This window comes from Onychomys torridus, chromosome 16, assembly GCF_903995425.1.
Source record: "Onychomys torridus chromosome 16, mOncTor1.1, whole genome shotgun sequence".
Taxonomy (NCBI): Eukaryota; Metazoa; Chordata; class Mammalia; order Rodentia; family Cricetidae; genus Onychomys; species Onychomys torridus.
The window spans coordinates 58,299,970-58,319,861 of record NC_050458.1 but is presented as its reverse complement, the minus strand read 5'-3'; the positions used below and the strand labels follow the sequence as shown (position 1 = coordinate 58,319,861).

The 19,892-nt window shown below is 47.9% G+C and overlaps 1 protein-coding gene across 3 annotated transcripts; it reads left to right on the top strand.

The window, feature by feature from the left end:
* Window positions 1–352: 352 nt before the first annotated feature.
* On the top strand, window positions 353–19,596 carry Prickle1 (prickle planar cell polarity protein 1). 3 transcript variants are annotated; one of them, XM_036208473.1, is made up of 8 exons: window positions 353–487; window positions 7,760–7,945; window positions 9,462–9,575; window positions 10,335–10,472; window positions 10,999–11,202; window positions 13,721–13,907; window positions 14,958–15,824; window positions 17,397–19,596. In XM_036208473.1, the coding sequence occupies exons 2-8, from the start codon at window positions 7,814–7,816 to the stop codon at window positions 18,251–18,253; spliced, it is 2,499 nt and encodes an 832-aa protein (XP_036064366.1). In that variant the 5' UTR covers window positions 353–487; window positions 7,760–7,813; the 3' UTR covers window positions 18,254–19,596. The 3 variants fall into 3 exon arrangements, with proteins under 3 accessions (XP_036064366.1, XP_036064368.1, XP_036064367.1); XM_036208475.1 differs by lacking the exon at window positions 353–487 and adding an exon at window positions 597–618; XM_036208474.1 differs by lacking the exon at window positions 353–487 and adding an exon at window positions 776–1,064.
* The last annotated feature ends 296 nt before the right edge of the window (window positions 19,597–19,892 follow it).

The window sequence follows — 19,892 nt, the reverse complement described above, 5'->3', positions numbered from 1 at the left end:
TGTTTCCAAGATGATAGTTAAAAACCCTTACTAGCTACTTAAGTGCACCGTGTGCCTGACTCCTTTGCCTTTGCTGTTATTTACTGCTAAAAAATAAATCTCCGGCTCTGAGCCGCAGGAATTGCTTTTAAATGCAAGGAAGTCTTAAGCGGGGAGAATTCGTATGTTAATGAGCCCTTCCAAGTGAGAACTGGGGTAAACGAGCCATTTGCTGGCATTGTTATGGACAGCGTGGAGATGATTTGTGTAAGCTGTCGCCCTGTAAGGCTAGGGGTGTAGCGCCGTGGGGGAGCGCCTGCTCAGCGTGTGGGGCCCTGAGTTCGAGGCTGGGCACCGCCCCCTCGCACACTCGCCCGCGCCTGTGGCGGCGCGTGCACCTGCGGGCGGGGGAAGTTTACAGAAGCCATCGGGGCGTCTGCAGCGCGCCGGTCACAGTCCGGTGCGACCGGGAATGGAGCGCGGCTGGCCACGGGGCTCCGGCGTCTGGGTAACTTTCGTAGGAATACCGTACGGGCGGGCGGGTGCCCCGGTGGACACCTGCCAGAGGACGGTCAGCGTGACAGTTCCTGGAAAGCAGGCGGCGCGACCGGCGGCCGCGAGCCGGAGCCCAGCTCGGGGGTTGGTGCGCGGAGCGGCGCCGAGCGCTGCGGGCCTGTGCGCGGGGACCGGGTCGGGAGCGCGGGGCGCTGGCCGGATGCGGGCGCGGGGCAGGGACGGCGGGGACGGGACGGCGGGGACCCGGTCGCGGGCGTGGGCGCTGGCCTCCACCGTGCAGCCCGGGGCGTGGGGCAGACCGGGACGAGGCTCCCCCTTGCGGCCAGAGCCACCGCCGCTGCCTGGGCGCAGGGCCGAGCCTGTTCCCCGGGGCTGGGTGGCCCCGCAGCCCTCCCCGCCGCCGCGTCCCCGAAGACGGGGACATCCTTCCTCCTAGCCGGTCTTTAAAGGCTCACGTTAATGCGTACGCGGATAAAGCAGGCGGTGTGCGGAGTTTGTTTTCACAACTCGAGCCTTGTCGCGCGTACTTAGGGAAGTGTTTTCTCGGGAAAACGCGTTTCGCGAGCGCTGTAAGTTTCACAAAGGGGATGTTGTTCTGGAGCCAACAGGTGACGGGGTGAAACCCGAGTCTGTGTGTATACTGGAGTCAGGTCTGGCCGCCGTTTCCTTGGGCCGCCGCCGAAAATAGAAATTTAAAAAAAAAAAAAAAAAAAAGCCAGTAAGAGATTGACGGGAACACAGTTTTGAGAAAATGTGTCTCCCACTGTGGAAAATGATGGTCTTGGTAGACATGGCTTTGCGTGATTCGTCACAGGCCACAGCATGCAAGCGTAGATCTCTCCAGAAGTGTCTCTGGCAAAGCACCATGCCTTGTCATGGGATTTCCTCCTTTTGTTAAGCAGACTGACTCTTACTGACCTGGAATGTATTTGTGAGTGGAGTTAGAATGCTGTCGAAGAGGTCCACGTTCCCTCTTGGAAAAACTGGGTAGTATTTTGGCAACGGGCGACACATAACAGCTGGGAAAATGGGCAAGTTGGGTGGAGATTTACCTGGAAAATACCCATTGGCAAATGCCCAAATGCCACCGTTTGCTGGTGTAAAGTGCTTTTAAGCAAAGGAAAATTGCATTAGCAATCTCCTGATAGATATCTTTGTTAGGCTTGGTTTTCCACTACAAATGAAGCTGACTTGGGTTCTGTTAGAAGTGTCTTTTGTCCCTAGTAGGCCACAGGCAGGTAGTATTCTTGGGGGTGTGTGAAAACTTTAAAGAAATTATAACGTTGTGTGTGTTTACTGGGAAATTCAAACTTTGATTCCAACGCTTTTGCTCACTCTGGGTTCATGTTAGGGACGTCATAAATGGACGTGTCTATCCATAAAGCTGTATATAAATTTGTGTTTTGAAACCAGAAGTATGCAGGCTTCTGTACTATCACATTGGTGTCTGGTTACATTTAGTTGACCTGAATGTTTAGCCTGTTAGAGTAATTTTGAATGAGGAACCTGGGATGACATCTTCCCTGAGGGAAGAAGGCCTTGCTAACTAACAGATTAACAAAGAAGCTGTCCAAGTTTGTGGCTCACTAGGTGGAACTTAGCAGCAGGGGGCACCTAGGGAATTTTAGCCCAAATGACTTCACAAATCACTGTCTGTTCTGTGATCAAGAGTTTCATAAGGATCCTACACTTCACCGAGCAGCTGCCGTGGAACTTTATTGGGATGTATTAACAATTAAGGAGGATCTTAGATATCATATTCATGGAAGCATTAGTAGTTGTTTTAAAGATTCATTTATGTATATGGTTTTTGTTTTGTTTTGTTTTGTTTTTTAGCCTGGATGCACATACATGTGCACCACATGCCTATCTGGTGCTAAAGATCCCCTGCAACCGGAGTTACAGATAGTTGTGAGCTGTCATGGGGGTGCTGGGAATTGAACCCAGGGTCCTCTCGGAAGAGCAGCCGGTGCTCTTAACCGCTGAGCCATCTCTCCAGCTCCTCAACAGTTTGCTTTAGGTCTGCATAGTTTGGGTGTGATTTGGAGAGTTGGTCCAAGAACATGATGACTGACAGGAACCAGGGCAGAGCTGACAGAATTATAACCTCCTGCAGGTCCCGACTCCCTGGGACTCTGACTTGCCTTCTGAGATCTCCTCTCACCTCCCAACTGTACGATCTCAAAACTATAGCTTTGGTTCATCTTCCTTCCCTCCTGGTGTCTTTGACTTTCTTCTCCCAAGCCATCCTGTCCGTGTGGGCTTCCTTAGGAAGCGGGTACCCCTCCCAGGTCTCTTTTTCCTCTTTCCTGGTCAGGGTTTTCAATGCCTGTCTTCTTAGAAGGGCGGACACACCCTTTGGTCATTCCCGGTGGTGTCAAGGTTAAAGTCTCCAGGCTGGCAGGTGCAGTTCTTGGCAGTCGGATCAAGTACCATTCCTTGGGAGAATCAGTACTCCAGGAAAATTATCTTCTCCGCTGCTGCTTCTGGAACTTTATAGACTTTACAGACTTAGAAAAAACGCTCTAAAGGAGCTGCTGTCAACCTGTGGCAGGGTTTGCATGTCAGATATTTACATTACGGTTCATAACGTAGCAAAATGGCAGTTGTGATGTAGTAAGGAAATCCTTTTAAGGTCGGGGTGGGGTCAGAGGTTAGGAAGGTTGAGAACCACCGACTTAGAGAAGCAGAGGTAAAGGCTGGTTTTACATCTCAAAGCCCGTCAGAACACTAACCCTTAGTTGTCCTCTGTAGAATAGGAAATAAACTGATGGCTAATGACCAAAGCAGCACAGGAAAAAAAATAAAAACAAAAGTAAAGCTGCTCTCTGGCTGAGTTAACTGACACCTTCACATCCGGAATGCCACCAGCATCTCCTGTGCTGATGGAGGAATTCAGGCCCTCCCTGTAAAACACAATTTTCACTTTTGTTTGTTTGTTTTGAGACAGGGTTTCTCTGTGTAGCCCTGGCTGAATTTGTACTTTCAAACTTTGTCTGATTTACAGACTATTGAAAGCAACCGATTTTAACGGTTTCAAAGTTACTGGTTGTGGGAAAAGAGCAAAGCTACTTAATAACAAACAACCTTGGCGGGAATCAAACCAGGAAGGCAGTGAGCCAGGCTTTGCCACAGATCCCTTTGATCCCAGCACTCAGGAGCCAGAGGCAGGTGGATGTCTGTGAGTTCGAGGTCAGTCCTGTCTACAGAGTGAGATCCAGGACAGCCAGACCTACACAGTGAGACCCTGTCTGGAAAACAAAGAAAAACAAACAAACAAAGGAAGACCCCTGGCTGCAGGGAGGACACACCTGCAGAAAGCTTGACAGGCGTGGGAACATCAAAGGCAGAGCCTGAACTCCGGACTCCAGCTCCTTGGGCTGGGATGACCCCAGTCTACACAGTCTGGGTGAACGGTGTGTGTGTTTCTAGGTCACCCAGCTGGATTCTATCTCCCGTTTCTGGAATTCTGAAGCTTGTGCACTTTCCACTGCTCAGAATGAAAACAAGCCACCAGCCACAGGCTCAGTCCTCTAATTCACACTCGGGCTGCCACAGGAAATGAAGGACATGTATAATAACAGAATTTGGAACCATTCCTATCACATGGCTACATTTACTTAAAATTCTGGCTCCTAATGGAATGCCACCTGACTCCTTTTTAATTTTGTTTTTAAAAAGTTATGTGTGGAGTTGGGGATTTAGCTCAGTGGTAGAGTGCTTGCCTAGCAAGCACAAAGCCCTGGGTTCGATCCTCAGCTCCAAAAAAAAAAAAAAAGTTATGTGTGTGGGTTTTTCACCTGCATGTATGTCTATACATCATGTCTGGGCCTGGTTCCTGAGGAAGCCAGAGGAAACCATCAGATTCTCTGGGACCGGAGTTACAAGACTGTTGTGAGCCACCGTGTGGGTGCTGGGAATTGAACATGGGTCCTTTGGAAGGGTAACATGTGATCCTCATCACTGAGTCATCTCTCCAGCCCCAGTGGCTTCCTTTTTGATGTGCCCCTCCCCCAAACCCATCAGCAGTGACCTTTAATCATAAGAACCAGTGAATGGAATAGACAAATCGAGAAAGAGAAGACCCCTCCATTGTGTCACTGAGTGAATGAGGTCAGACCCTGACTTGGGGACAGGTGCCCTTCATACACTAGCAGCTGAGTGGTTGCTCAGCCTGTTCCATAGACAGCATATATGCCCTGTGTGCGCTCGTGATGTGGATCACGCCCAGGATCAGTGTGGGAACTGGTAGAAGCTGCCTCTGAGGCTGCTGGAAGCGGTGACCCTCCCGAGCTCTAAAATAGAAGTGGTGTCCCAGGACGGCACCCTGCCTTCCTTTGTCATTAACATGTTCGTATTCCAAATGTCACCTGTCAGCTTCAAGAAGAAAGTTGTTTCATTCACAGTGAAAGTAACATCCTCCTGTAGCACACCTCAGTAGTAACTTTGATTCTGTGTATTTGGAGACTTCTTTCCTGGTTGCCAAGTCTTTTGTAGCCTTAAACCATCTTTAGAAGGAAAGCAGTTTGGTGTGTACTGAAGTGACCTCAGGCAGTTGTGGGGACCAAACTCAGGCTCTCTTCTAGAAAAAGAGCAAGTGCTCTTAACCACTGAGTCATCTCTCTGGTCCCACAGTTGCTGTTTTTAAAGAACCTGGCCTTCGGGACGTTTGGAGATTCCTGAAAGGCCCCAGAACTTCAGAACTCAGTTTCCCCAACACTAAACACCAGATCATCCTCCCAGAGTATGACTCTTACCTCCTGGGTCAGATGTTCTCGTGACAGTTATATGATGATTGAGAAGGCTGTGTGCGTGGCTCTTTCTAAATGGTGCAAATAGCTAGCTAGTCTTCCAGAAAGAGGGGTGTGGAACTGTTCACACTTTCTATGGCTCAGGTTGTGTGGAATACTCCCATGATAACCCCTAAAAAAAGTATACCAACACGACCAACATCCAGCTTGTTCTCACCCCGACGGGTCTGCCCCCAAGGCTCCTTAACTTCATGCCCCTGGACAAACTGGTCCTGAGGCTCAGCAGGTGTTGAGTGAGACGCCTCCCAGGTCACACTCCTTCATACCGTACTTACATACTAGAAAGCTAAAGGTAGCAGGTAAACTGGCCACCCACTCTACTGGTCAGACCCGAAGCCACCCTTCGGATGAAATCGAACGACTGTTGTTTCTCTATGATAGGTGAACTCTTCACGTTGTCAGAAAGTAAGTCGTCTTCAGGGAAGTCTGTTGAAAGGCTGGAATGCCCCTGTGAGAGTTGGAAGTTTAAGAAGTGGCCGGTTCATCCAAGTAACTAGTGCAGATGGTGACATTTCACAGATTCACCTCCATCGGTGTGGCGATGCACCCCACATTTTCAGAGAGTACAGCCATGAAAGCGTATTCAGACCTTTGGCATTGTTGAGCAAGTCTAGGAAAAAAAAAACACGGTTTGTCATCACTGATAGTTTCTTTTGTTTTATTTTCTCCTTCTAAGATAGAGTAGCATTTAATTTTTAGGTTCTTTTGAATATTTTCTGCGATTCCCACCCCACCCCACCCGCTCCCAGCCAGGTTTGGCAAACAGGCAAACGCTCCTATTTCAAACTTCAGGTTAAATTGCATTGAAAGTATCAGTTCTCCTGGAGAGAGCCTGTGAGTTACTAATTAGAGTCGTAATCTCTAGTCCTCTTCCTTTGGCACATGGAGGTGGGTCTTCCAAGGCAAAAGGAGAAAAGACCCAAGACAGCTTCTGACTTTCATTAACCCATCCCCCTTTATTGAGGGGGTGGAGGGGGCTCTGTTTGGAGAGCCTTGCCTAGGACGCAGTGGTCTGCACCTGTGTGAAAAGGCTGGGTTAGGAGGTGCTAGCCTCCTGATGGTGCTGTCGGAAATGAGGCCCCCCTCCCTTGTGTTGGGGTGGGTGAAAGCGGAGTTTACTAGCTGGCTTACTATCTGCTGAGTCACCATCTCTGCCTCAGGAATGACTGCAGCCTGGAGACAGGCGCTCTGCCCTTTGTGAGCTCTTCAAAGTCTGGCGTTTAACATGTCCTTGCTTTATAAAAGGAAAACTAAATTTTGATGGCCATACATTTTAAGTGAATCTCCACCCCACCCCAAGTATTTAGTGTTGCATTGAGAGAATTGCTGAAACATTACTTCACCTCGAGCTGGGATTGTTGAGGATTTCAGCCTTTCCCTCAAGCGTAAACACATGAGAACATTTACTAAGACAGAAGAATTCCTGCTTTCTGACTTTGGCTTTAGTCCTGTACAAGCTGTTTGCTGTCCTTGAGCCCTCCTCCACAGCGACTGGGTTGGACCAATCACAGTGTTCTTTATAGATTTTGATTTACGTATCATTATCTATAAGAACATTGGAGTGGTAAAGGCTCTTGTTTTTGTTCTTAGTGCCTTGTGTGAGGGATGATTTTTAAGAACCAGAAGACAGAGATACTACACAGTGCTAACAAAGCTGACTTCTCAGAGTCAGGATCACTACCTTACTACCCCTTTATTGTCCTTTTTCCGAGGGTGGCTTTTTAATTGTGAGATTTAACACCTCACTCTGACCAATTGTGGGCTGGTTCCATCCCACACTCAATGAGCATTGCCTAACTTTTCAGTAAACGTTGGCTGATAATGCGATTAAACATCAAGTCTCCAGGCTGGACTTCACTGTGACATGGTAGTCTGTATCCCCTTACTGTTTGTCAAGAGAATTCACTGAATGGCTGCTGGTCCTAATCTGTGTGTAAATCAGGTTTGGTGCCAGGGATTAGACATTTGCAATGTGTGGTTTGGCCCAGGGGATCCACTCTCTGCAGTCAGTACTGCCTGGAGTGGAAAACTTGCTTAGGAACTATGGGGGACCAAACAGCAGCGTCCCTGCAGCCATCTTTCTGGGTTGCTGATGGTGGGCGAGGCAGACAGCCCGGTTCCCAACATGTCTTTCTAAATGCTTAAGCCCTCACAGGATTTCACTTGTAGGTAAATTAGTCAGCAGAGCGGTTTTCTTGAGTACTTGCCAAATAAATCATGAGCAAGAAGCATCTTTCAAAGGCAACTGAGAACTAGCTTGGTGGCCTTTTTTCTTTGGTTCTGAGCTGGTTAAGAGGGATCACTTCCTAATTGTTTGAGTGGCACTGGGGCTTGCCAGTGACTCCAGGCATTTGATCCCTTTCTCTGGGCCCATCAACATGTAAACAGCTATTACCTGCAAAGCTCTTGGAAGAGGAGGGTTTTTACATTCGTTTCTCCTATCTTCCCCACAGCAGCCATTGTTGGATGTCCTGTGACCGAGCAGCCAGGTTCTAAACCTCATTATTATGCCTTTGGAGATGGAGCCCAAAATGAGCAAACTGGCCTTCGGGTGCCAGAGAAGTTCCACGTCGGACGATGATTCTGGCTGTGCGCTGGAAGAGTATGCCTGGGTCCCCCCAGGCCTCAGGCCTGAGCAGGTAGGAACCCCGCTGTCATCTTTGATTTTGCTTTCCAGGGACTTCCGCTCTTCCTTGGCTGGATTTGCTTTCTAAAGTCCGATTTGGTTTCTTGGTCAGATGGATCCCATCGCCCCACAGTGCTCCTCTGCTTCTGCTGTAATTAATGAAATGCACGGTACCACGGGTGTGCTTTTTAGTGCCCACGCTTCAAGGAGGAAGAGGAACTTACGAGATTGGGATTTCTTTTTCTTTGATGGGGAGGGAGCAGAGGCGGGGTGTGTCTTTTGAAATGGGGTCACACTGTGTAGTCCTGCTTGACTCACAGAACTCACAGAGATCTGCCTTCCTCTGCCTCGCAAGTGCTGAAATTAAAAGTGTGGGCCACTATGCCCAGCTCTGACGTGTTTTAGAACTCCAGTAAGAACAAGAAGATAAAAGGAGCACCTCTTGGACAGTCCTCCCCAGTGCTCCTCTGTGAAGAGGATGCAGTGTTGATAAGTACAGCGGAGATTAGAAAAGCACCAGTGTGGCACTTCCTTTATATTGCTGTTTTAGGCATGATGGGAACAGTCTGTGTGCCTATTATTTCCCAATATCCTTAGGATAACGTTATTAAAAACTGTTGGTGGGTCTTATACAGGCAGAGTTATCCTTCAAAATGGAAGGTCCCAGCCTGGTGTCTGGTTGTCAAGTTACCTTTCTCAGAAGGTGGGAGCAAACCCCCTTGAGATAAGGTATCCTTACACATTCAAGACCCAGTGCCTAAGTGGCTGGTAACAGCAAGGTAATGACAAGCAAAAGTATGCTGGTGCAGCACTTAGGGAAGTGGGATTTTGCCAGACTGTCTTTTGGCGAGAATCCCTTACAATCTTAGATGGTGTTTGTAGAAGGCTGCCAGCAGACGAGTCCCAGGGTTCCAGAGACCTTCTGAATCCTTTGCAGTGTTCATCAAGGGATGTTCCTGAAAGACAATAGAAACCTGAAAATGACGTTCCCCTTTCAAAGTGAGCTGAGGCCAGCTCAGCGTGGCCCTTCTCCTGCTTCCTTGGGAAAACTGAAGCTGGATACTACAGCTAACACCCATGCAAAGCCTGTAAAGCAGTTGCTAGAGAGAGCCATCGAGTTTAGAGAGAAAATTGAGTCTGTCTGCTGAGAGGCTGGATCCTAGACATTCGTCACACAAGCCTGTGTGGTTGGTCATTTTTACAGAATTCACCCAGGGATTCTCCCTTGATCCCTCAGCTGACCTTTGCAAGACTGGGGAACAGGAACCTTCACTGTGTGCCTTTGATAGCGCATAATTTATGATGCCCTTAATTGTCACTACAAATTGCATTCCTGAGGAGCAATTTAGCAGCTGGATGCTAGTTGATGCTAGCAGATGCAGGTTTACACCGCTGCTGAGTTGGCTCAGCTGGTCCCCTCATTAGCTGCAGGGGGGGCAAACCCCCCGTAAGGAGGGAAAGGTGAGGACCAGCCGCCCCGGACCTTCCTTTTGTGTATTGATGGCATCCATCCTGTGCTGACCCCACAGATCCAGCTCTACTTTGCCTGCCTGCCAGAGGAAAAGGTTCCTTACGTTAACAGCCCTGGAGAGAAACACCGGATTAAACAGCTTTTGTACCAATTGCCACCGCATGATAACGAGGTACGGTAGCAGGAGGAGAGCCAATTAGTAAAAAGAAAATAAATAGTACGCATCCAGGGGCCAGCTCTTCACTGGCTTGGCCTTTCCTAAAACGTTAAAACAAACGTTACCTTAAGAATAGGTTTTTCCGGTTTGGGTTTTAGTGTTTGTTAGGAGACTAGAGAAAAAGAGTATCACAGCGGGACACTTCACACAAGTTGTTTTTGACAGTGTTTTCAGCCACCCACCAATCGTGGCTTTTCCTTCTGTGTGCAGGGCGAGCACTTCAGGGGAGTTGAGGACTGAGTAGACCTGAGTGCCTGTAGAATGGGGAGCAAAAGTGCCAGTCAGTCACCCAGTTTCAACCTTCCGCTGGAAGGTGGCTGGAAGGTGGCGCCATCTTTCTTGCTGATAAGGACTGCAATTCGTTCACAGTTAGAAAACAGTAAGCCCCGCCTGTTCTGCCAGATACTGTGCGTCCCTTTTCTAGAGACTGAGGTCCATTTTACTTTATTTTTTTTTTTGAGACAGGTCAGTATGTAGACCCGGTTAGCTTCGAACTCCTAGAGATCTACAGGTCTCGGCCCCCCTCATGTGTGCTGGGATTGAAATCGTGAGCCACCACGCCCAGCCACGCCACATTATAAGTGAGGGGGGTTTGAGGCGGTGCGGCGAGGTTTACTATTGTACCTTTTGAAACCCGGGGACTGAAGAATGAATGAATGGTGAGGACAGCCCCCCCCCACACACACACACACTTCTGTTCTCTTTCTCGCGAAGGTGAGGTACTGCCAGTCTTTAAGTGAAGAGGAGAAAAAGGAGCTGCAGGTGTTCAGTGCACAGAGGAAGAAAGAAGCTCTCGGAAGAGGGACCATCAAACTCTTGTCCAGAGCAGTGATGCACGCCGTGTGTGAGCAGGTAGGCCGTTCTAGAGTGAGCAGAAGAAGGTGGGTGGGAGTGGTGTGGATGGGGTGACCCAGAGGGGAGCTGATGGCTGACGAGGATGCACACCCTTATAAAAACTCCTGAAGAAAAGAAAACAAAACCAATTGGATAACAATTCTTACTTCTTGTCCGCACTGCTGTGTGACAAGAGTTGTCACGTCTGTTTGATTGGCACTCTGCCTTGCGGGGCGGGAACCTTGTATTTAAAACGTACTGATAGAAGGAAGACATTTTTATCCTTTACTAATGGCTCTCAGGAGGAAAGGCACCCCACAGGAAAGCCTCTACAGTGGAAATCGGCTCGGTCACACTGGACAGAGCTGGGAAGAGGGGCTGTGGAAGGTGTGCTCTAAAGGTGGATGGCCATTTCATCAGCAGCAGGAGGAGACAGAAATTAAAGCTAATCCTAAAAAACTCGTAGTGTATCTCAAAGCAGGAAAAGCTGAAAATCCAGTCATTGAAAGGGAGGACCATTTTAATTCCCAATCTTTGCTTCTAGTGTGGATTGCAGATGAACGGCGGGGAGGTTGCAGTGTTTGCCTCCCGAGCAGGTCCTGGAGTCTGCTGGCATCCGTCCTGTTTTGTCTGCTTCACGTGTAATGAGCTACTGGTCGACCTCATCTATTTCTATCAGGATGGAAAAATTCACTGTGGCAGGCACCATGCAGAGCTGCTCAAACCTCGATGCTCAGCCTGTGATGAGGTAAAAAAACGAAAAAAGGACATCCCTTAATGATGGAAAAAATAAGCCAATAGCCAATATTCCACTGTTCCCAACTAAGCAAAATATGTGTCTCCTGCTTTTGTTCTGTGTGGATAGTTTTAAGATAAAGTTGTCCATTCACAGTGGAATTCTGTGTAGCTAATAAATAGAGGGCAAGCAGGTGTTTTTGCTTGCTCATGGATGCTGTCTCCGATGAAATGTAGGGAGGAAAACACTGCAGAAGAATATGTAGAATATGGTCTTTTTATGTTTAATACAGGAAAGAAAGAACTCAATGTAGTAGGCATGTTGTATACAGTTAGCAAAGGTCTGAAAGGGCATAGCATAGGTTGGACGACAGTGTAAAAGGGATTTCTTTGTATTACATATGAAGGTTTGGGTATTTTTCAATTGTCTCATAAGGCTAGGCAGGCCTCAAACTTACTATGTGGCTGAAGTGAACTTGGAATTCCTATTCTCCTGCCTCCACTTTCCAAGTGTTGGGATAATAGACACACACCTCGAAGCCCACCATACTTTTTAAAGTAACTTTAAGTGATGAAGAAGTTGGAAATACACTCTAGACAGCCCCTGTCTACCTTTCCCCCCCCCCCCACCCACGCCCACTCCCTGGTGTTAAGGTCTTCCCTAACCGTGCTGTGTATTGCAAGGGTGGGCCTATCCCTGTGTTTTTGTTTTTGGAACCATCAGTGAGTGTAGTTGAGGGCTCTAGGCAGTCATACAGGAAAAGGACATTATGGGATTCCCTGAAGTTACGGTTCCTCCTTGTGTCTTCTTCGGTCTCTTCAGTCTGGGACAGAAAGGTTTCAGGTTATGCATCCACATATGTATTTCTATAATGAAATCTAAAGACTGTGAAGTCCTTAATGTGCAGGTGGCCGCCGTGTCACGAGGCATTTCCTACACAACGGCTTACACAATCCCAGCCTCACTGTGGCTCTGTGCTCACTCCACAGACACTTGTTTCCGGTAAAACATACATAGACCAAAAGTTACTTGGCTGCTAGTGTGTGCTCTGCCAGGTTATGCCACCAAAATGGGCCTCGGGAACAAACACGTGACAGTGAATTCCACCTCCCATGAAGAAATGTTCTTTCAGGCTTAAGCAAACTTTTAGTTTCTCTTTTCAACACTGCCAGTTTATATTCTTGTAGACAGATCTTTGTCAATGAAACGAAAATACTGAATAAAGCCCACTTCTATCTGTGGCTATCTATATAGAGACACACATATTATAAAACAATACATGTTTTGTAACAGTATGACTCTTTTTTTTTTTTTTCTTACATGTATGGTGAACACCAAGAGTGTAAGCACAATATAACCAAAGTCAGTGGGTCTGACCATCTATGGTGAGAAAGCCATACGTTCACTGGGTATGGTGGTGCACGCCTTTGATCCCAACACTCAGGAGGCAGAGGCAGGCAGATCTTTGAGTTCCAGACCAGCCTGAACTCAAGGCTCCACAGAGAAACCCTGTTCCCCAAAACCAAATATACAGAGCGATATACTCTTCCAGGCAGCACAAACCAGACAAGTAGAAAAGAACGATTACTTGTTGAAGCCGTTGATGATCTGATAAGGATTTAACTTAACAGAGAAATTAGCTGTAGAAAATTAAAGCAATTAAAGAACATACTAGAACAAGTTAACCTTCCGCATCAAAGGCCCCCTTCAACTTGAAGCTATTGGTTTCTTTGTCCACGTTTCTTTGTAAAAATCCAGAGCTTGCAGTTTAAGGCTTTGGAAGCAAACAAGCAAGGACAGCTGGGCCTGGACTTCCGCCTTGACCAGGAGCATGCTCTGTTTCTCTTGACACTGTTCTGATTTGTAAGCATTCACATCGGCCCTTCACAGCCTGCACCCTGTCACTCAGCTTTGTCCACCAACCCAACTGGTCTCCCATCGCTAAGTCCCAGGAGCAAGAGCTTCTGCACGCTGGGCTTGGGGGCCTCTGGGCACCCTGTCAGTGCGTCAGTCTTCACGCTTTACCTCTTGCTACTCCGCTGTGAGCTTTCTCTTCCATTTCCTGCAGCTAGCTGCCTCACTGCCTGCACACTGTTCTCCTCCCCTCACTCCTGGGTCTTGTCCAGGCAGCTATACATGCTCACCATGTACCCCAAGATGCCAGGGCCGTGCAGTTGGCAGACATGAGGTATGTGCCTTGTTCCACTGTTAGAACGTGGCCATTTTATAGACACACACACACACACACACACACACACACACTCCTCACCATCTCCTTTCACCAGATGACCTAGAGGGTCTGAGCTGCCACAGAAGGACACCTCGAACAAGAATGTCACCACAGAATGCACCCCTAAGATGCCATCTGCAGCAGGGTGTTTGAGCTCAGGGTTTGAGAGCCAGTGTCAGCCGTGCAGAGTGGAGGCTTGTCTTTGAGACATGCTTGCTTGCTTGCTTGATTGATTTGTTTGTTTGTTTGTTTATTTTATGCTGACCTTTCCATCCTGCGGTCTTATGTTTCTTTTTAAAGATAATTTTTGCTGATGAGTGTACAGAAGCCGAGGGTCGCCACTGGCACATGAAACACTTCTGCTGCCTGGAGTGTGAGACAGTCCTGGGGGGCCAGAGGTACATCATGAAGGATGGCCGCCCCTTCTGCTGTGGCTGCTTTGAGTCCCTCTACGCGGAGTACTGTGAGACCTGTGGGGAGCATATTGGTAAATGTCGCTGTCACCCACCTCCTGTCTGCCCTGCCACACAGCCCCAGCCTGCTATGATTACCCACAGTCGTGTCTCTTTGTTAATGTCTGTGAAAATTAAGGTATAATTTACACGTAGTGGAGCACATGGCACGTCAGTGATTGTCAGATGAATACTGCATTCTGATTATTCACAGCGGTGAACGCAGAATCAGCCAACACTGAGCTGTGAGTCTGGGGACGTTCACAGTTAAAGTTCCCATGAGCCTCTGGGGATTTTCCTTTTTCCAGTGGGGTTGGGGAGAAGGGGTCAAACCCAGGGTCTTGTCTATACTAGGAAAGCCCTGGTCACACTATTTTTTTTTTTTTTTTTAATCAGTCCGTTAACACATCTGTTTCATGTGTGTTTGCGGTTAAAGCCTTCCATTGAAAATATGCTGGCAGCAATGAGCTCTCAGGCAGCAGCTTGTGGCTCACAGTTAGAGCGTATGTAATGCTTGTATCTGCCGTGTGTGCAGAAGCACTAGACAGTTCAACCATATGCCTCAAGCATCTTCAACAGCCAAAAAAAAAAACCAAACAAAACAAACAAAAAAAAAATCACAGGAATGCAAAAGTCATGGCACTAACACATCAAATGCAGGACACTTGACTCTAGCACAGGAAGTGAAACCAAAGGATCCCTTTGTACGGCCTCAGTGAGGAACATGTGTTGGTCAATTTAAATCTTCATCGACCTGCATGTCTGTCAGTGGCCACGTTATGGCCGTCAGTTTGGGGATTACAAATAATCCTGTGAACAGATAAGTTGAAAAATACACTATCTGCAAATAGGGAAGGTTGACAGCATATGTAACCCACCACTGACAAAGTCAGGACAACACCCAACCAGATGTGTGGTGCACCGCAGTCCAGCGCTCAGAGCCACCCCAGGTCCACAGCTGGCCTGGACCACAGAGTGAGCCATTGCCTTCAAACAACGCCCATAATATTCCCATCACCCACAAGTTCTCTCTGGCCCATACCTTTCCGCAGCATCTAAGGGTCTTCCTATCTCTTTGAAAACAGGTGTGGACCATGCACAGATGACCTATGATGGGCAACACTGGCATGCCACAGAGGCCTGCTTTTCCTGTGCTCAGTGTAAGGCCTCCTTGCTGGGATGCCCCTTCCTTCCAAAGCAAGGTCAGATTTATTGCTCCAAGACCTGCAGCCTTGGCGAAGACATCCATGCCTCCGATTCTTCCGACTCTGCATTCCAGTCGGCCCGATCCAGAGACTCTAGGAGAAGTGTGCGCATGGGCAGAAGCAGTCGCTCTGCAGACCAGTGCAGACAATCTCTCCTCTTGTCTCCTGCTCTGAACTACAAGTTTCCCGGTCTTAATGGCAATGCTGATGACACCCTATCGCGGAAGCTGGATGACTTGAGTCTCTCTAGGCAGGGAGCAGGCTTTGCTAACGAGGAGTTCTGGAAAGGCAGAGTAGTAGATCAGGAGGCCTCCGAAGACCCGGAAGAATGGGCTGAACATGAAGATTATATGACGCAGCTCCTCCTCAAGTTCGGTGATAAAAGCCTCTTCCAGCAGCAGCCCAGTGAGGTGGACATTAGAGCCAGTGAGCACTGGCTGCCCGACAACGTGGTTAAAAACAAGCCCGAGGTGAAGCCGAATCACCAGGGCCTCGTCAGTAAGAAGTATCAGTCTGATATGTATTGGGCGCAGTCCCAAGACGGACTAGGTGACTCTGCCTATGGCAGCCATCCGGGCCCTGCCAGCAGCCGAAGGCTGCAAGAGCTGGATCTGGACCATGGTGCTGCAGGGTATAACCATGACCAAACCCAATGGTATGAAGATTCCCTGGAGTGCCTGTCTGACTTGAAACCAGAACAGAGTGTCCGGGATTCTATGGATTCTTTGGCATTGTCCAATATCACAGGTATGTCATCCAGGGATGGATTGTGGGGTGCCTGAAAAAAGCGAAGACTTAAAAGATTGATTAACAAGTTACCACTGAGTGCCAGTAGGGGGCGGGTCATTTAAAGCTCTGGACTAACAAAGATGTTGCATTGAAATGTCACAGGACAGTACAGCGGGGCGTGTCTGTGAGGTGATAACGTATGTATAACATTCTGAACATAGCCTTCTGTGACAGGAGAAAACCGATTTGGATAAGAGCATCTGTGTCTGGATTATGGGTTAGAGATTCTGTATTTAGATTATACTATATGAATTTTAAGATACTAAAGTTAGCCTGAGTGAGTTATAAATTTATAACTGTTTTAAAAAAAAATCCCTGGATCGCCCTGTGGCAAGAGATAGCTTTAAAAAAAAAATTTAAGTGGTTTTTCCCCCCCCCATTATAAAATTGTACTTTGGTGTTGCTAAGGCAAATTCTTTACCCACACTTTATGCTAAAATGACCCTGAGCTATATAAAGTAGATACTATTAATTTTTAAATAGGAGGAAACGGATTGTTTGACAGCCAAGTGGCTGATGTTACCCAGGTTTTTGAAGGGAAGACTGGTATAAAAACCAGCCTGTTCGTGCGAATTTCATGTGGGTGTTTGCTCAGGACACAGCCACTCTGCTTCTGCACCGAGCTCCCAAACTAGTAACGGCAGCCAGTCCATTCTATCGCTATAACAGAGCCAAGACAGGGCCGAGAGCTGGGTGCCGCCAAGGGGCTTGTGCAGGATGACACACTGCTCCGTCCTGGCTCCTGGCCCGTCAGACGTGACTCCTTCTGTAAAGGAGAGCTGAGGAAGCATGGTGGCCAGATAGTCTGCCAGGCCCTGCACTGGGCTAACTTGTCACCCAAACTGGGCACAACTGGGTGGAACTTGAAGTGTGAAAGGCAGGAGCTGGAGGTGAAGCTTGGAAATACAAGCGGCGGTTGGTGTGTGCAAGGCCTTTGGTTCAACCCCTAATGCTGAAAACTAAGAAGTAAAAATGCTAGAGGCTGATAGTCCTTGGGAATAATGGTGTTGAAAGCGAAGCTAGGTTTTAAAAAGGAGGGAGTTCGAGCCTTACGGGAGCCTAGTAGGGCCCCTACCAGTCTCTCCCTGTCCGAGATCCGTAGAAACTTGAGTAAATCATACTGTAGCAGAGACCACCCATCTCCGTTTAGACATAAGAGCAGTCCGGAAGTAGAATGACTGACAGGCCTGGGGCTGGCAAATCTTTGCTCTCAGCACCCTCTGAAGGGTCTGACTGACGCTCCCATGAGAACACGTGGCTTTCGGAGCGTCTGTCTGTGACTAGGAGTTACTTTGTGCCGCTCGCTCGCTCGCTCGCACACTGTGTTAGAACAGTCTTCCGGTTCCCTGGCAGCATTAACAAAAATCATACTTCTCAGTGGGTTAGCAGTACACGTTGGCTGTCCCTACTAGTGTTTGAATCAGATGACTGAATAGGAAACTTTCTTGGAGATGCTTTTCCATACCACATTTAGCAGGTGTGAGGATGTTAGGACTTGTGAGTCATGTCATGTCTTGGGTTCTATTGCAGGGGCCTCAGTGGATGGAGAAAGCAAGCCAAGACCATCACTATACTCTCTCCAAAACTTTGAGGAGATGGAGGCAGACGATTGTGAGAAAATGAGCAACATGGGCACCCTGAATTCCTCGATGCTGCACAGGAGTGCAGAGTCCTTAAAAAGTCTGAATTCAGAGTTGTGTCCAGAAAAAATCATGCCTGAGGAAAAGCCAGTACATCTGCCAGTGCTCAGAAGATCCAAGTCTCAGTCCAGACCACAGCAGGTCAAATTTTCAGATGACGTCATCGACAACGGGAGCTATGACATCGAAATCCGGCAGCCTCCGATGAGTGAGAGGACTCGGAGGCGGGTGTATCACTTTGAAGAGAGGGGATCCAGGCCTCACCACCATCGCCATCGGAGGAGCAGAAAGTCCCGGTCTGACAACGCCCTGAACCTGGTCACAGAAAGGAAGTACTCTCCCAAGGACAGACTTCGGCTGTACACCCCTGATAACTATGAGAAATTCATACAGAATAAAGGCGCCCGGGAGCTCCAGGCATACATGCAGAATGCCGATCTCTATGGCCAGTATGCCCATGCCACGTCTGATTACGCCCTGCAGAACCCAGGAATGAACAGGTTCCTGGGGCTCTATGGGGACGACGATGACTCCTGGGGTTCGTCCTCCACGTCCTCCTCCGACTCGGAAGAAGAAGGGTATTTTCTTGGACAGCCCATCCCTCAGCCACGGCCGCAGAGATTCACCTACTACACGGATGACCTTTCTAGTCCATCTTCTGCACTGCCCGCCCCACAGTTTAGTCAGAGGACAACCAAATCCAAGAAGAAAAAAGGACACAAGGGTAAAAACTGTATTATCTCTTAACCAAGTAGACGCGGGGATTATCTGTTTAAAACTTAGCCACTTAACCCGGACTTTGACCTTTTCTTCACCGTAGGAAAGTTGCTAAGATAGTGTAAAGTGCTTTCTCGGCCTATGGAAGTGAGAGCCCTCTGCTGTTTACAGTCAGATTGTTACAGGCAAGGGGTGGCTTCTTCCATTGTCCTTCCTGGGTGGTTCCAGATTAACACACTGTCCTGTGCCTGTGGCAGGTAAACTACAGCTGCTTTGGTCCCCAGTCCCCAAGAGAACGCTCCAGAAACCGCCGCCAGGTGATTGGATGGAGTGTGCATTTTAGAAGACAGATAGCCACCTTTGTGAGCAATAGTGCTTGTTAACCCAGTCAGGTTGGCTCAGGTCCCGAGTGGTGTCGTGTTGTGAGGCATGCATGTCACCATGACGACCTAGCTAACACCGTGTGTCCCACTGTGTGAGGCCGACTTGTTCCCCCTTCAGCCCTTATTAGCCAGGTTAAACACATTGTATTACTTCCAGCTACAGATTGAAAGGCCTTGCTATTTATATGTAGTATTTCATAGACCTAAGTGTATTCCTAATTTAACGGTGCAAATATTAATGTATATACTGTACAGTTCAGATTTTAAAGCTGATATTTTTATATCCCTGAATCGCAAGATGTTTGTTACATTGCCCTGCTAGATTCGTTAGGGAACCAGAAACAGCATTTATGGATGAGATGATTGCTTGTATTTTAGTCAGGGTTTATAAGTTTAGACAGTCAATTTATATTGCTTAGTGTTGGAAAGTTGGTTTTTTTGTTTTTTTCTTCAATATTAAAAAAGGCTCTGTATGCATGGTGGGGCTATGTACATACTTGTTACTGGGGCCCTGTTAATCTTACAAGTGTTATTTATGGGTCAAGCTTTGTAAACTGTATAAATGTAAAAACAAACCCCACACATACCTCTGGAGTATATGGTGAAACCAAGGAGAAGCTATTTGGGTGTTCTTCCCTGGGCCGGGGGCAGTCTCTCAGCAGGTGATGACGTCCATACAAAGAGCTTTCTGTGACAGTCTGTGTAGACTTACTGTGTGAAGAGAGGTTATTTCTTCTGCCCTTCCAGCTGGTTGTTAGCCTTTAAAAGCAATTTTGAAAACTGAGTTTCCAGTTGCTGTAAGAGTGATGAGCCAGAGTACTTCAAGCTCACGAGACTCTGGTTCAGTGGAAAATGATGTTGGATTTGAACTAATGAGCAGGTAGTTTGGTCTGTGCTGTTCTTGCATTCACATCTCAGTCCTAACTAAAGGTCCTGATGTCCTCCTGGGCCTTTCAGGGAGGTGTTTAATAAAGGCTTAATAAATGACAACTAGCGTTCTGAGCATGAATCTTCCAGTTTGTTCCAGCGCTGAGGCACGGTTTATTCTGCAGTCCTCTTACCATTCACAGATCTTCGTTGAATCCCAGACTTGAGGAACAGAAACTCTTATTTACCAAAAGCAAAAAATAAAAAAGGGGCTGGAGAGATGGCTCAGAGGTTAAGAGCATCGACAGCTCTTTCAGAGGTCCTGAGTTCAAATCCCAGCAACCACATGGTGGCTCACAACCATCTGTAATGAGATCTGGTGCCCTCTTCTGTATCCATAATAAATAAATAAATCTTTA